The 16,839-nt window shown below is 32.5% G+C and overlaps 1 protein-coding gene across 1 annotated transcript; it reads right to left on the bottom strand.

Annotated features, from left to right (window-relative positions):
• Positions 1–412: 412 nt before the first annotated feature.
• LOC131929067 (vascular endothelial growth factor receptor 2-like) lies at positions 413–16,804 on the bottom strand. The gene is made up of 21 exons (XM_059285261.1): positions 16,660–16,804; positions 16,296–16,438; positions 14,902–15,106; positions 14,242–14,341; positions 13,567–13,848; positions 13,033–13,163; positions 12,712–12,901; positions 12,251–12,357; positions 11,808–11,929; positions 11,303–11,432; positions 10,880–10,984; positions 10,450–10,569; positions 9,909–10,195; positions 9,262–9,384; positions 8,943–9,013; positions 8,547–8,587; positions 6,242–6,341; positions 5,270–5,375; positions 4,553–4,726; positions 3,930–4,085; positions 413–3,184 (listed from the first exon to the last, which is right to left on the bottom strand). Exons 1-21 carry the CDS (start codon positions 16,709–16,711, stop codon positions 2,399–2,401), a joined length of 3,531 nt encoding a protein of 1,176 aa, XP_059141244.1. The 5' UTR covers positions 16,712–16,804; the 3' UTR covers positions 413–2,398.
• Between the last annotated feature and the right edge of the window lie 35 nt (positions 16,805–16,839).

Raw genomic sequence — 16,839 nt, 5'->3', positions numbered from 1 at the left:
CTACTTACATAGAATGACCAAACAGTTTAACACTACTTACATAGAATGACCAAACAGTTTTAACACTACTTACATAGAATGACCAAACAGTTTTAACACTACTTACATAAAATGACCACCTTTGTTCAATGCCTCCAATCACAGCTGACTTGACCATAAATAGTTATAGAATATATATGAGATATTATGTACCAAGTTCTATGTACAAATGTATAGTACAAGTGTATATTGTATAAACTTACATGTGTATAGCAAAAAATTTCACAAGGCAAATGGTCATTACAACACCTCGGTTACACTTGCGACAAGTATGGTATACATGTCTAGGGAAAATGTTAATGTTATATGAAAACATTTTTTCTGTGGAACATGTATACTAACTTGCTGCAAGTTTTTTTCTAGGCATGTATAGTATACATGTAGCAAGTGTGAACGCGGTGTAAGACATTGTGTTGTGTGGGTGAATACTGTCAACAAACCTTTAAAGAAAAATCAACAAATTAATTTGACTGATAGAAATACTTGCAGAGAACTCCAATGAAAGGATTGCACATAGCTTGTGTAAGATAGTACTACAACAGACATCCTTGTGCTTGAAAACGCATTTTGATGTGGATTAATCAATTTTTAAAAATGTATTCTTGACCGTAATTTATTTAAAAATTATTAAGTCGCATGTTTTTTTAAATACCTCACATTGTCTATATAAGTTCCTGATTTCAAAGACTGCATGACTGGACAATTTTTAAAAAATTTAACCAATTTTAAATCAAATAATTTAATAAATGTATTTCCAATTTTCAAATACACAACAAAAAGTTGTTTTTTTTTACAATGGTTATAAAAATTACAGCTTCTAAATTTGACAGAAATACTTGTACCAAAAAATATTTCAAAACAAAACAAAGCAAACTATCATCATCTACATTCTACTAGGAAAGGAAAAACTATAAATGAAACATCTAAAGGAATCTAATAATGGTGAAAGGTAATCTAAAGTTGATTCAAGCTTTCTTCTTAAACAATCGGCATTGTATTTGAGAGAAGCTGCCTCAACATGACCTCGTAAAAATGTGATTTTTTTTTTTTACAGTTTTTAAAAATTTAATCTACATAATTTATTAAAGGTAGAAGAAGTATTATATGCACATACTTGCATAGTTTAAGTTGTGTATGAATAATATTTATTTTTAAAAAAATTATATAAAGAAATGGAAGTGTCTTAATGTTACATTTTAAAATTTTTACTACCAATGCTAATGTAAATTAAAAGTTAATATCATAATTTGTGTACTTGTGGGAAATGAAACTAGAAGATTATTTTAATGACAAAATATTTATGAGGTTGCACTGGTTGAATGTTATTAAACTGCATTTAAAATTTATTCAATGTTGTGAGTCTAAACAAACAAGTTTTTAAGGTCCTGTAATTGGTTAAGATATTGACACTCTGGAACTTTTAAGTTTGTTCATGATTTTGAGGTCCTCAAAGTTTCATTGTAGTTTAATTTGATGCGCAAAAGATTAAAGTATTTTTTTTTTAAATTTCTTTATTGTTACTGTGATTTTTATTCTTTGTCTTATGTTTTCCAAATGCTTTTTTTTTAACTTAATATTGAATTTAATGTTGAATTCATCGGGTACACTATTTATTTTAATAAAAACTAAACATGTTATATTTTGAAAACTTAATCACAAATTACCCATTGACAAGGTAAACAATGTTTTAATACTGTATAGTGAATGTGTCAGGATGACATTGGATTCAATACTAAAAGAAAAGTTTGACCAGTTGTATTGTTATACTGAATTATTATCTAGTACAAACTTTTGAAAACAAACTAGACCACTAATTTTCAAATATTCTGAGGAGTTAAAATGTAACTCTTCAAGGTTTAGAAACTTTTGTTAAGAACTGTAGCCTTTATCAGTAAAAAATTAAGTTTTCAAAATTTGGCATTTTTATTTTAATAAAATTTATGCTCATTAAATAATTAATTAACAGAGAACAAAAAATTTGAAGTTATTGAGTATTAAACTGAAGTGATAACATTTTTATTTTATAAATAAATTAATAATTTTTTTAATTTAACACCGTTCCATAAATAATTTTTCTTATGATAAAAATTAGGGCTATTTTAGAAGTTTATTGTAGAAATCATTTTAATATTGAATCTTGTAGTTCTTAGGCGGTAAACTATCTTGGAAGATAAATATTGTTCAAAGTTTTAAAGTTAAAAAATGGAGAGGTTCAACTAAAAGATATATTTATAGTGAGCAAAATACAAATTAATTTACAGGAGATTTGATGCTTCGTATGTAAGTGTCTTTGTTAAACTACTTAAAGCAAAACTGAGCCAACTGATGCAGGTACGAAAATGCCACTTGTTAAGTCTGTCTAAACAAGAATGTCTGTCTCAGTGACATCCTCTAATACCATGCGGTAATCTTGTGGAGGTACTGGTTCAACCGGGCTAAAATCAGAGTTGTAGCCGCTGGACGTGTTTGAGCCGAACCGGCTGGGTCCCATTCCATTTCTTGTTTTAGCTAACCGTGTTTTAACTGCATCTAATGATGGCTGGCTGCTTCCAGGGGCGGCGCCGTCGTTTGATGGATTAGGTGGTTCCGCTGAAGATGCTGGGCGGGGTAGCTGATATTTGGCGAAGGGGTTCGTTAGCGGTGACAGTGGGGTGGTGAGAGAAGGGGGGCGACTAGTTTTCAGCTCGGCAGCAGGTCTGGCACCTGCGGGTTTAGAGTTTCCTTGGTAACGGGGCAAGCCGCTGTCAGGCGAGAGAGGTTTATGTTTCTGGGAGCTGACGCCGCTGTTGGAAACAGGGGCGGTGGAGCTGTAGCCCAGGTTGCTGACTGCCACGCCGCTGGGGGTGAACTCCCCTGTTTCTCTCTGGGCTTTCTCAGTCGGTTTGGCTCCGGCACTGCCTGACAATGGCGAGCGGAGATAACGAGGGAGCTTGGTGTCCTTGACGCTTGAGCTTGGGAGGTTGACGTAGGCAGGTGACGTTGGCGCAGCATCCACATCCTCTGGCGCGGCAGATTTTTTTTCTTGAAGAGAAACTGGGACTAGGTAGTCGTCTGCGTCAACACCCCCAATGGCGGTGCCCTCGTAGCTGCTGCTGTGGCCGCTGTCGTTGTCCTCCTGGCTGTGTACCTCAGCAACAATGTGAACCTGCCAGAGAATTGTCAAAGTTACAGACCAATGCAAAAAGCCAAATTATGTGTGTGCTATTTATTAATATGAAAAAATATTTAAAATTATGCTCTGTGAAAAAGGTGTACAACTGAGGTATATACATTCATTATTAACAATATTGATGGATTTGTGTGGGCCCAGGTACCTTTTTGTTTTAAATAAAGAGTTCTTTTTAAGCTGTCAGAGATATTATTCATAATTCTTATTGAAACAGTTGGGTAGCAATCATCATTAGCCAATTGGTAACGGAAAGAAAAAAAAAGAAAAAAATATGTCATTCTAAAAAAAATTTCTTTAGTTTTCTAATCCTGTTCTTTTCAGTTGGAGATAAAACTATTATTAATTGTAATGTTGGTTTACAAAACTTAAACAGTAAAACTTATTTTATTTATTTATGTGTTGGATTCAACTTTAATTCATTTAATAAAACAAGTTATGTTTTATTTTAATTATTAGAAAAGAAATATCTTAAATTTCAGGTTAAAAACTATAAAAAAAAACTTTATTTAATGAACAAAAACCTTTAATTTAAAAACTTATCCATTATTATTTTGATCCTTTGTAAGACTTATATAATATGCTGGTTGACATAAATTGTATATAATGTTGAATTTAATAATATCTTGCACGACTTAAATTGTTTACTTTATGATGATTGTAATATCATGCATAATTTAAAAGGCCAGAAATTAAGAGTTTTTATAAACACCTAGACCTTTACCTGTAGCTCTGAGGCTGGTGTAAAGCCTGGTGCTATGGTATCTGGTACAGAGAGTCTCCTGGCCTCTTTATTCAAGGGCTCTAACTCCACCTCATCCGCCTGTTCGTCCTTCCACCTCTTCAAGTTTATGTAACGAGGTGGCTTGCTTTCAGTTTCCTAAAGAAGGAAAAAACAATTTGCTTAAAAACAAAAACAATTCCATCAACATTGCAACAGTGTGTGAGTTGAGTTATGAACAGTATTTTTAAAACATGTTAATGATTAAAGTTTTGATAGGGAGTCACTACTGTAAGCAGGATAGTCAATGATGACATGTTATCATTATAATAGAGCTGGGCATTCTGTGTACAAAGATCCCAGCTGGGTAATAAAATCTTTATCCCCAACCCCTAAAACAACAGTGTTGAGACTGTGAGAGGGTTGAACCACTTGATTCACTACCATGTGAGAATACCACTACCATGTGAGAATACCACTACCATAAGCAGTCATTATGCCATTACAAGTCTAGACGATACAGGTAACAATGAAACAGTATTGTCAAAAAAAAATCACTTCCTCAATTTGTATAAAATCAAAGCAAAAAATATTTTTTTTAGCTAAATTAAATAGTTGTAACAAACCTCAGTGAATTTAGTTTCAGTCGAGGGTTTGTCCTTCATGTTGAGGTAACTGGGATGGAGGGTGGGTGACATCTTGAGGTACCCGTCACTGTCTGTAGCAATGTTGGGCTCACTAGATTCACATTCCTCGTCACTCAGCATTTTGATGTATGGTGATGACAGATCCAAATAATACTGTGGGCAGACAATAGATTTTTGTTTTAATATTTCCAAGTCTCAGGTTCAAAGATATAATAAATTTGAGACACTGAAGATTTGAATAGTGATAAAAAAAATTTTAAGTGGAGCAGATCCATCATTTAGGTGAAAAAGAGGAATTGTCAATTGACTTAATAAAACAGTCTCTAATTAATGTACTATTAACAACTGTTTAATTATGACTTCTAATAAACTGTCACTTATTAACATATTATTAATAATTGTTTATTGGGGACTATTCTGCATTAGTTAGGGACTTTTTTCCATTCCTTTAACAAAATATACACAGAAGTTTGTTTTTCCAGAATATAGATAAATATTGAGGATAAATATTAAACTAATAAACTCAGATTACACATTAAACCATAACACTAATTTCACCTTAACTAAATTGTCTCATAAATATTTATTCATTTATTTATTCATTCATTTATTTATTCAATAACGGTAGCAACAGCAACACCAAACCATAATGCTAACCTAACCCTAACTACACTGCCTGTTCAAACTTTCCCTCACCTGTTTAACGTTGGCTTCCAGGAAATCCCCAATGGCGGCTACAAGTTGTGAGAAGGTGGGTCTGTCCTCTGGCTCCACCTTCCATGTCTGCAGCATAACTTTGTACCTGAACACATTTTTTAAAGGGGTCAATTTTGAAACTGAGGTGGCAGGACAAAGTGCCGAACATAGAATTATGGAGAAATCCAAGGCAGGAGCCCATGACTTTGTAAATAAGAAGGAGGAAGTGGACTGGTGGGACACACGCTACGAAAGGCTCACTCAAATGTGACACGCCAAGCGCTTGAGGGAAACCCCAGGAAAAGCGGAAGAGGGGGCGCCCAAGATAGATTTGGAGGTGGAGTCTTCTCGAAGAACTGAAGCCAACAGGAATGTCTTGGGAGACGGTAAAATTAATAGCCCAGGATCGGACGAAATGGAAGGAAATGGTGGAGGCCCTATGTTTCATAAGGAGCAAAGAGGACTAAGTCAAGTCACATAGTAAAAAATATGAGGTGGAGAAATTACATAACCCTATACAAAGGGAACAAAAAGGCAGATGGGTATAGTGTTGAATACACTATCCCTTCATATGCAAATGTCATTGAAATAGGTGAACTCTACTTCATCTGACTCATGAACTGCTAGGTTCAAAGTAATTACACTATCTTACAGAAAAGATTTGTATTATTTTAAAGAAAAGTTTAGGAATATCTCTAAGAGATATTGGAAACTCATTCAAAGAAACTGGAATAAAGTTCATTCCAAGCTCAAACACTATGCGTGTCTGTCTAGGATAATTTAATATTTAAGCACCTCGAATTTAGTTTAAAAAAAATAAATTGGGGTTTGATATAATTCTGATCAACTTCGCTCCAATACAATTTTATCAGTCTGAATAGTAGTAATACATGCAGCAACATTATGAATTTGTAATGACTAGCAGCAACACTATGAGTTACTAATGAAAACGATATGAATCTAGTTGCTTACAGCTCTTCACTGGCATAGGGAGGTTTCTCCATCCTGTAGCCGGACTTGAGCAGACCAATAAACTTCTCATTGATCTCAACACCTGGGTAGGGGTTGCCACCTGAGGGGTAAACAATGGTTGTAAGGGTTGCCAAATGAGAGAGTAATGAATGAATTTAAAAATGGTTGTAAGGGTTGCCAAATGAGAGAGTATTAAATGAATTAAAAAATGGTTGTAAGGGTTGCCAAATGAGAGAGTATTAAATGAATTAAAAAATGGTTGTAAGGGTTGCCAAATGAAAGACTATTAAATGAATTAAAAAATGGTTGTAAGGGTTGCCAAATGAGAGAGTAATGAATGAATTTAAAAATGGTTGTAAGGGTTGACTAATGAGAGAGTAATGAATGAATTTAAAAATGGTTGTAAGGGTTGACTAATGAGAGTAATGAATGAATTTAAAAATGGTTGTAAGGGTTGACTAATGAGAGAGTAATGAATGAATTTAAAAATGGTTGTTAGGGTTGACTAATGAGAGTAATGAATGAATTTAAAAATGGTTGTAAGGGTTGACTAATGAGAGAGTAATGAATGAATTTAAAAATGGTTGTAAGGGTTGACTAATGAGAGAGTAATGAATGAATTTAAAAATGGTTGTAAGGGTTGACTAATGAGAGAGTAATGAATGAATTTAAAAATGGTTGTAAGGGTTGACTAATGAGAGAGTAATGAATGAATTTAAAAATGGTTGTTAGGGTTGACTAATGAGAGTAATGAATGAATTTAAAAATGGTTGTAAGGGTTGACTAATGAGAGAGTAATGAATGAATTTAAAAATGGTTGTTAGGGTTGACTAATGAGAGTAATGAATGAATTTAAAAATGGTTGTAAGGGTTGACTAATGAGAGAGTAATGAATGAATTTAAAAATGGTTGTTAGGGTTGACTAATGAGAGTAATGAATGAATTTAAAAATGGTTGTAAGGGTTGACTAATGAGAGAGTAATGAATGAATTTAAAAATGGTTGTTAGGGTTGACTAATGAGAGAGTAATGAATGAATTTAAAAATGGTTGTAAGGGTTGACTAATGAGAGTAATGAATGAATTTAAAAATGGTTGTAAGGGTTGACTAATGAGAGAGTAATGAATGAATTTAAAAATGGTTGTTAGGGTTGACTAATGAGAGTAATGAATGAATTTAAAAATGGTTGTAAGGGTTGACTAATGAGAGAGTAATGAATGAATTTAAAAATGGTTGTTAGGGTTGACTAATGAGAGAGTAATGAATGAATTTAAAAATGGTTGTAAGGGTTGACTAATGAGAGTAATGAATGAATTTAAAAATGGTTGTAAGGGTTGACTAATGAGAGAGTAATGAATGAATTTAAAAATGGTTGTTAGGGTTGACTAATGAGAGTAATGAATGAATTTAAAAATGGTTGTAAGGGTTGACTAATGAGAGAGTAATGAATGAATTTAAAAATGGTTGTTAGGGTTGACTAATGAGAGTAATGAATGAATTTAAAAATGGTTGTAAGGGTTGACTAATGAGAGAGTAATGAATGAATTTAAAAATGGTTGTTAGGGTTGACTAATGAGAGAGTAATGAATGAATTTAAAAATGGTTGTAAGGGTTGACTAATGAGAGTAATGAATGAATTTAAAAATGGTTGTAAGGGTTGACTAATGAGAGAGTAATGAATGAATTTAAAAATGGTTGTTAGGGTTGACTAATGAGAGTAATGAATGAATTTAAAAATGGTTGTAAGGGTTGACTAATGAGAGAGTAATGAATGAATTTAAAAATGGTTGTAAGGGTTGACTAATGAGAGAGTAATGAATGAATTTAAAAATGGTTGTAAGGGTTGCCAAATGAGAGAGTATTAAATGAATTAAAAAATGGTTGTAAGGGTTGCCAAATGAGAGAGTATTAAATGAATTAAAAAATGGTTGTAAAGGTTGCCAAATGAGCGAGTATTAAATGAATTAAAAAATGGTTGTAAGGGTTGCCAAATGAGAGAGTATTAAATGAATTAAAAAATGGTTGTAAGGGTTGCCAAATGAAAGACTATTAAATGAATTAAAAAATGGTTGTAAGGGTTGCCAAATGAAAGGGTAACAAATGCGTTTTTTTTCAAGCGCTTAGGACCTCTTTATGTAGAAAATAATTCTCATTAAAATTCTAGTTTAAAATATATTATGACTAGATATTCTAATAATTAATACTTTATTCTGTATTTTTAAAAGTACATAACTAAATATTAAAAAATACCACTAACAAAGAGATCTGTTTGCTCATGCAAACTTAAGAAAAATTAATTAACTTACCTAATGTGAAGAGCTCCCATAATAAAATACCATATGACCACCTGTAATTAGAAAGTAATATAGTATTTTCAAATTCAAAATACATGTCTACCTACTTACAAACTAATAGAACATGTGAAAATCTGAACGTTAGCTTTAACTACAACATGAAGCCACCTATAATTACACAATAGTATAATATTTTCACATCTAAATCACATAACTACACATGAACTAACAAAAAACAGGTGAAGTTAACTACAGCTTTGAATATAAAATATTTTTTTCAAACAGCTTAGCATTATACAATATCATACATCATATGCTACACTACAAAAACAAACACAGTAAATCATACAACTTTCTATTAAAAAACAAAGATAAATATTTCTATGAAAAAAAAACAACCCAACTTACACATCACTCTTTGTTGTGTAGATTCTGTGAGTAAAAGACTCTAACGCCATCCATTTGACAGGCACTGGGCCCTGAAAAAAATTTTTGTTTATAATTACAGACTTGTCAAAAAAAGAATAAAAAGAATAAGTTAAGTACTAAATGACTGACGCTGAATTCTAAAAAAAATTATGTCTACTATTATTGACTATTCAAAAAATAGAAATTGAAAATTAAGTACGTAAAATACAAAACTATAATTACGACTAAAAAGGATAAGGTGTTACAAAAAAAAAAGTGAAGAATTAAATGTATTTAATTAACTAACAAAGCCACTTACATCTCCCTTCTTGTGATACTCAACATCCTTGTACAAGTCTTTAGCCAATCCAAAGTCACAAATTTTGACAACATTGTCCTCAGCCAGTAACACATTACGAGCGGCCAAGTCACGATGAATGTACTGTATAAAAAACAAAGAACAGTGACATAAAAAATAAGACATTTCATGATGAATGTACTGTATGAAAAACAAAAAGTTATTTGAAATAAGACATTTCATGTTGAATTTACTGTATTAAAAAAAGTTAAATTAGATGAAAAATGATTTAGTCACAGTGATTGTTCTGAATGAAAAATCAACATATTATTGTATGAAATTTAAAATGGTTACTTTACAATGTACAACAGCTTATAAATATTAATACAGCCATCATAATTTTAGTTAGTGTCAGTTATATTAATTTAGAATAAGTGTGAATTGCTTGTGATAACTTTTGAGATAGTGGTTTAAAAAGATCAATCTTTATTGTAGAATACAGTCTAAAAATTACAAGGTGCTAACAGTATCACCCATGATCTTGTAATTGTATTACAAAGTGTACTAGAAAGTACAGGCAGTAGGTTGTAGGTGGTTAAGTAGGTAGGTGTGCAGTGTAGACTTATTTATGGCACAAGAAAATCAAAACACCACTGATCCTCACTAACCTTCTTAGAAGCAAGATACTCCATTCCCCTGGCAACCTGATATGCCCAGCAAAATAAATTTTTGGTGGTCAGGTTTGGCCCTAAAACATCGGCACTCCCCATAGGTCCCCCAGCCTTGTTTACATAGTAGGGATCTTTTTTATCAGCCCCTGCAGCTATCTGTCTCTTGGCAAAGGCAATGGGGTCCTCAGTGTCTTCCATGGTGTCTTGGAAATGTGATTTGTTGTTGATCAAGTAACTTCTGAGGTTTCCAAAATGACAATACTCTACAATGACATATAACTCTCCTGAAAAAAAAACATAAATGTTATGTTATAAATTTTGAAAAGCCTTAAGAGTTTTGGTTTTTAAATATTAAAATAAGGCTAAATGTTTTTTAAAAATTTAACATGCTGTTGTTAACATATACTTTAAAAAAATTACTTATTAATAATTGTTTAAAAATTTGTATTTATAGTTAAAATTATTTTTGATTTCAAACTTTTCCCAATGTGAACTGTAGACCTTGAGACACGCTACAATAGGGAGATTATCAACTCACCAAATCTGATGTCTTTGGTCACAGCGCCAAGCAAATTGAGGATATTCAAATGCTGGCCAACGTGAATGAGAATTTTCAACTCTGACAGAAGAGCCATCATCTGCTCTTTGTCCGTACAATCTGAAAATGAGTTCAAAGTTCAATAGTTACGAAGAAGGTAATTTAATGGGTGCAAATTTACCACAGTACATCTTTAATTTAGTGTATTAATGTCAATATTTGATTTCTATCAAATAATATCTGGTGTAGTAAACCATAAATAGATGTACTAAATATTTAAAAAGATACAGAATACTATGAGAAAAACAGATTTGTCAAAAAGTTGTATTCAACCAAACAAAATGTGTAAAACTGTTATGATCACAACAAATATGTTCTAACAAAAAAATGGATGATAATATAACATGAAAAGACATTTTTTTCAACAAACCTTTGACCATTTTTACGGCTACAACTGTGACGTCTTCACCAGCGTGTATACCAATGGCCTCGGCTTTCATCACTCGGCCAAAAGCACCCTGACCAAGAATCATTCCTGGAATTTAAAAAAACATTTTTTTTTGTAAAACTGTAAGTAGTTCTGCACATAAGATTACAAACAGGTACAAAAAATGTATAAGCTTTCAATAAAGTATAAGTCAAAGATACTAAATATTAAAAGATAAAATATTAGTTTGAAAGTGCAATCAATGACTAAATTTCAAAATAAGCCTTACATTTTTTTAAATGCAAGAATTTAAATAAAGTTAAATCAAGTTAAGCTAAGCCCCATTGGCTTTAGGAAAACGCTTAAATATACATTATCTTATATATATTGCAAAAGATGTAGAATAAAATAAGTAAACTTATGTACCTAATCTTAGACGATCTTTAGGGAACTCCCATTTAGGATCATAAGGCAAACAACCTGTTTGCTCATCAACAGGAAGGTCAGGGTTATAATAGCCAGTTGGTTGTATAAGATAGTTCTCCAGTTCTTTGTGCTGTGAAATAAATTTTGTTTGCTTTTACTCCTATTCAATCTAATACAGTTTTTCTCTTTAATATATGATCCAATATAATGTTTCATATAATGATCCAAAATATGTTTCACAATAACAATAGCTTGAAAATTATGTTTCTATGTTTAATTATTTCTAAAAATGTATTTAGATTAACACTAACATATTAAAAAATGCATTACTTGTATAAAAAAATTAATTAGATTATTTGATTTTGAAGATCATTAACAGTATTAATAAACTGCAATTTAATGTAGAATAACTAAGTAGTCAATAAAATATGTAGCATGTTTTAAGTAGCATGGTTTAACATTATAAGATTTGGAGTAAAAAAAATTAAAAGCTTAGGTAACTCACAAAAACATTTTTGGAGCGCTTCAGACGTATGATGACGATGATAAATATAATGCAAATGATGACCACTATAGCGATGATGATTCCAATGTAGGCAGGCATGAAACCAGCTTGGCTAGGGGCATCTGGCGGACAAAAGAAAGAGATTACAAAATTTCTTCTGCATTTAAAAAGAGACGTAAAAAAATATTACCATTTACAGGATTAATGTTAGTTGGGCAGATGTAGTATTGTCCATCTATTTCTGTAATCTCTGATAATTCTCTGGTCAGCCACCTTTCCTTTCCCTAACTTCAGACAAGTAACCATCAAAGCTAGTTACAGTTACACTCTTGCATGTCAAGTCAGCAAACCAAACTTGAAATTTTTATATTAGCAGATGTACAGTCAGGAAAGTACCAGATTAACAAAAGATTAGACAGTTGTTATAATAAAAGGGCACTTACCACCCACTAATAAAGTCATGTTTAAACTCCAGACTTGTCCGCCCCTGTTTTTTCCCATGCACTGATAATTCCCTTCATCGGCCTTTGATGCATTTTTTATTGTCAAACTGAAAAAAATATATCAAATGGAATTCTGGTTAAGGATTCGTTCATTAAAAAAATATATTTTGGTTTTAAATAAAATCAATTTTCAAAATAAATAAAAAATAAAGTAACTGTAATTTACCAGTGTTTATACAAAAAAAAATTTTTAATTTTTACTTTACAAAAAAAAAAAAGAATTATACATAGAAAAATTTAAGTAGCTAGCTTCAGTCTATAGGGCTGGTAAGTAGGTCACCAACCAGTTCTATGGCTCATGCAGGTCTTAATTGAGCCGTAGAACTGGTTGGTGACCTACTTATCAGCCCTATAGACAACAGAGGCTCAGACTCATAAATTTAAGCTTTTCAATACAGTACCTGTGGTCATGTAAAACATAATTTGATTTCTCTGTATCTTTCTCTGAAACTTCAATGCGTTTATCATCTTTAAACCATAAAATGGTAGGGGGAGGCAATCCTGTGATGCCACACTGAAATGCTGCGTTGGAGCCAATACTGACACGACGTGAACCAGTCGTTTGATGGTAAATTTCAGGTTTCTTGACATCTGAGAGAAGACAATTCAAAACATTTTAACTTAAAAAAAAATAGTTTCTAAATTTAAAATATAACAATGAACTATGATGCTATAAATAGGTGCAGTTATGTTATAAAAGAGTGCAATGATGTTTTAGTTACCAAAAACAGTCATCTCATAACTCAATGTGTGCGTAACATTTTCAAAAGTGGTTGCTGCGCAGTAGTAGCGCCCCTTGTCACTTTCTTTTAACGAGCTCCAGCGCATGATGACAATAAGGTAATCTCCAGAACTGAAATTTTTAAAAAGCATTGACGATATAGTAATCTTCAGAACTGAAGACAAAAAAGCATGATGACAATAAGGTAATCTTAAGAAATGGAAAACAAAAACAAAATGAAATCTGCAAATAAAGAATCTAAACTTTTGTGAAAAGCTGTGGATTTTCATTTTATATTTACATAGGCATGGCATAGAGCAGTTTTTTAAAATTATAAAACTAGTTTGTTTTTCTTCCTTCTTATTTTTATAGAATTTTATTTTTATAGCAAGTGATGTGACTCACCATAATTTATTTTAGACAAAACTAAATTGTGTGTTGTGAGGGTGGGGGTTCTTAGAAATGTTATATAACATGGACAACGTATTTAAGGTAAAATGGAGCACAGGTCTTTAAGCAATATGATTGATCTTACCTATTGTAAGTCACATTAATGCCAGGTTCTAGAGCTGTCACAATGGGCAGGACAGCATAAGGTGGGGGCATGGTGTGTCCAGCACTGTGGTTTAAATTTAACACAGCGGTTTCTGTACTGTTGGTTCCATTGGATGAACCACGTTCAGCGTTGGCTGAGTCGCCTGAGGTGACATTGAGCCCCTCATCTGCAAAAAACAGGCAAGCGGGCCTTGCCCTGAAGGCAGCGGCGGCGGCTGACCCACCAATACATGAGGAGTTGCTGGTGACAAAGGTCACGGTGCTATATTTGGAAATATAAAATAAAAAGAATGATTTTAACAAATCAGCTTTATTTTTTTCAAATTAATAAAAATTATATGGGTGTGCTTTAAAAACACACACATATTTTTAGGATAATAATGAAAAGGCTAAATAAAAATTGTAATTTGTAATCAACTTATTAAACAGTAATTTTTATTGTTTTGTTTTTTTCAAAAATATTAAACAGAACAAAAGCTCATTTGTGTTTTAACTTTACAAAGTCGACCCTCTGATTAATATACATACAGTATATGTATATTATACAATTTATTCATTTAAAACATTGCATTTGCAACCTTAATAGCCATAAAAACAAAAAAACTTAACTAAAATCAGTGTACAAATTTTGTTTGGCGAGAATTAAATAAGTTACCTGTACAACCATCTGTTAGCTGTACACTTGACTTCCAGAGTGTCTCCAAAAGCCAGCATTCTACTAGCATCATCAGTGACGTTCAGTATTCCTCTCTCACCTGCAGGCAACAAAAAAATTTAACGACACTAGTTCCACAAAGAAGATTAATTCAAAAATTTTTTAAAATAAATTATTAAAAAAAAAGGAAACAAAAGTTCAAAGCTAAATTAGAAAATTATATTCTGAATGTATGCAAAAACTAAAACTATTCTATTTTTGTATAATTTAATTTTTTTTTAAATCTGCTTTTTAAATTTTAAAAATATATTTTGTTGTTAACTTTCATAGTAAAAACTGGTGAATTCAGAACAATTTACCGAGGTGGTTTAAAGATGGAAATTTTTACTAAACTTTCCATTTCTTTTCGAAGATTAATGCAATAACTTTAATACAAACAAGTCAGTTTAAAAATTGTTTTAAATCTAATTTCTAGTAAGTTAAATTAAAAATTGTGTGATGCATTTAAATCTAATTTCTAATAAGTTAAAAAAGAGTAAATTGTTGCCAGCTAAGTAAAAGAATAAGATTATATATGTCTTTCTAATGTAACTTTACATAAACTACATTAAAAAGAGTTCCACTATTTCAATCTCCTGCTTCAAACTTCAACCAATTTACCTGAAACAACAGCCAACAGCGTGTGTGACACTTCACCAAATGTGTTTTCAGCCTGGCACTTAAAGTAACCAGAGGTCTGAGCTTGGACCAGTAGACTGTACACAACGTTCCCGTTTCCTTTGTGTACAGGGCTGCTGGTGTCCTTGTTGTGGACCACTTCCTCCCACAGGCTGTCATTCATTGAACAGTTGGGTGGACGACATTGCTACAATTGAACAAAATTACAATTTAAATAGAATTTAAATAAAACTAATATACAGGCCATGGGACGGAGTGGTCTAGCGGTAGAGAGCTGGACTGCTTGAGTTCGAATCCGGGTTCAAGTCAGTAGATCTGTCCCTGAGTCCACCCAACTCTGATGGGTACCTAACTCACTTTAGGGAGAGTAAAGGCGGCTGGGCATAGTGCTGACCACACTATCTCTTCATATGCCGCGGTCACAGAAACAAGTGAACTCTACTTCACTTGCCCCATAGACTGTCAGGTTTGAAAGGGAAACTTTACTTTACTTTTAACCCCTTTACTGTGGAAAAATTTTTTTTTTTTTTTGGAAACCGTGTAATTGTTTTTTTTCCACTTTCGTTTTCACATCACGTGATGACCTATTTTTATCATCCGCTGTTGAATTGACTGTTGGATTAGCCTCCCTCTACATTGTTATTGATTTCCAATGCTATTTTCGTATTTTTGTATCAAGACGAGTTAAATCGGGACGCACGGCACACAGACGACTTTTTTATCTGAAGACGAGTTAACTCATGATGTACGGTTAAGCACAAGATTTTATATGACGAGTTAACTCTTGACACACAGTAAAGGGGTTAATATACAGGCCAACATATTTTAAAAGAATAATAATAACCCTGGGGCTGAGACTTTAAAAGGAGGCTCAGGGGCAAATAGTTTGGAAACTACTTGTACATTAGAACATTAAATTCTTGCCTTATGTAACCAGTGTATTAGATAAAATATCTGACAAACTTACTTTATAGATTCTGGCCTTATGTAACAAGTGCATTAGATAAAATATTTGGGGAAACTTATCTAACATATTTTAGCCTTATATAACCAGTATGTTAGATAAAATAAAAGTCTACTGGCAACTTACCTTACAGATTCTAGCCTTATGTAACCAGTGAAATAGATAAAATATTTGACAACTTACCTTATAGATTCTTGCCTTATGTAGCCAGTGTATTAGATAAAATATTTGACAACTTACCTTATAGATTCTAGCCTTAAGTAACCAGTGTATTAGATAAAATATTTGACAACTTACCTTATAGATTCTAGCCTTATGTAACCAGTGTATTAGATAAAATATTCTGGCAACTTACCTTATAGATTCTAGCCTTAAGTAACCAATGTATTAGATAATTCTACTGGCAACTCACCTGAAAGAACCAGCTCTGATTACTCTCTGGGTAGCCTTTGATACTGCAAGTAATCTGAACCCAAGTGTTGCGTTTAAACGTTGCTAAGCCACTGCGCAAGTTGTCATGAGCTGATGCAGCTTGCAAAGTCACGTAAGGCTTGCCTGGACACATACAAAATAAATGCATGTTTTGGGATACTAGGAAAATTGTTGTATGCAACCATATTTTTGGGAAAATAAGATGACTGAGACATGAAAAAATATCAGGGTGGGGGTCGAGATCCCAAACTATATTTTAACAAGAAAATTTTTTAACTTTATATTTCATATTGCACAAAACATATTTTGAAGTGGTTTTTCTCAAGCCTATTTGATAGACTTACCATGTATGGTGAGGGAGATGTTTACAGAGGCCTCGGCTGTTAAATTTTTCATCCTTGCGATAGCCTTGAGGGTGTACACACCGCTGTTCTCCGTCTTGGGTTTTCTTATTATTAGCTCAGCGACAGAAAAATTAGTTCTCAACCTGCAAATCAACAATTAATTTGTTAAAACAATATGCT

The sequence above is a fragment of the Physella acuta genome, unplaced genomic scaffold (genome assembly GCF_028476545.2).
Source record: "Physella acuta isolate Inbredline_101_S28 unplaced genomic scaffold, ASM2847654v3 ptg001589l, whole genome shotgun sequence".
Taxonomy (NCBI): domain Eukaryota; kingdom Metazoa; phylum Mollusca; class Gastropoda; family Physidae; genus Physella; species Physella acuta.
This window is presented reverse-complemented; position numbering and strand designations above follow the sequence as displayed.

What these genes read in the sequence shown, in the direction of transcription:
- LOC131929067 (XM_059285261.1), bottom strand. Translation starts at nt 16,711, where the DNA reads ATGAAAAATTTAACAGCCGAGGCCTCTGTAAACATCTCCCTCACCATA. An exon ending in TATGTTTTACATGACCACAG is followed by an intron (nt 12,358 to 12,711) that starts GTACTGTATTGA and finishes TATTTTTTTCAG; the next exon opens with TTTGACAATAAAAAATGCAT. An exon ending in GACCAAAGACATCAGATTTG is followed by an intron (nt 10,196 to 10,449) that starts GTGAGTTGATAA and finishes TTTTTTTTTCAG; the next exon opens with GAGAGTTATATGTCATTGTA.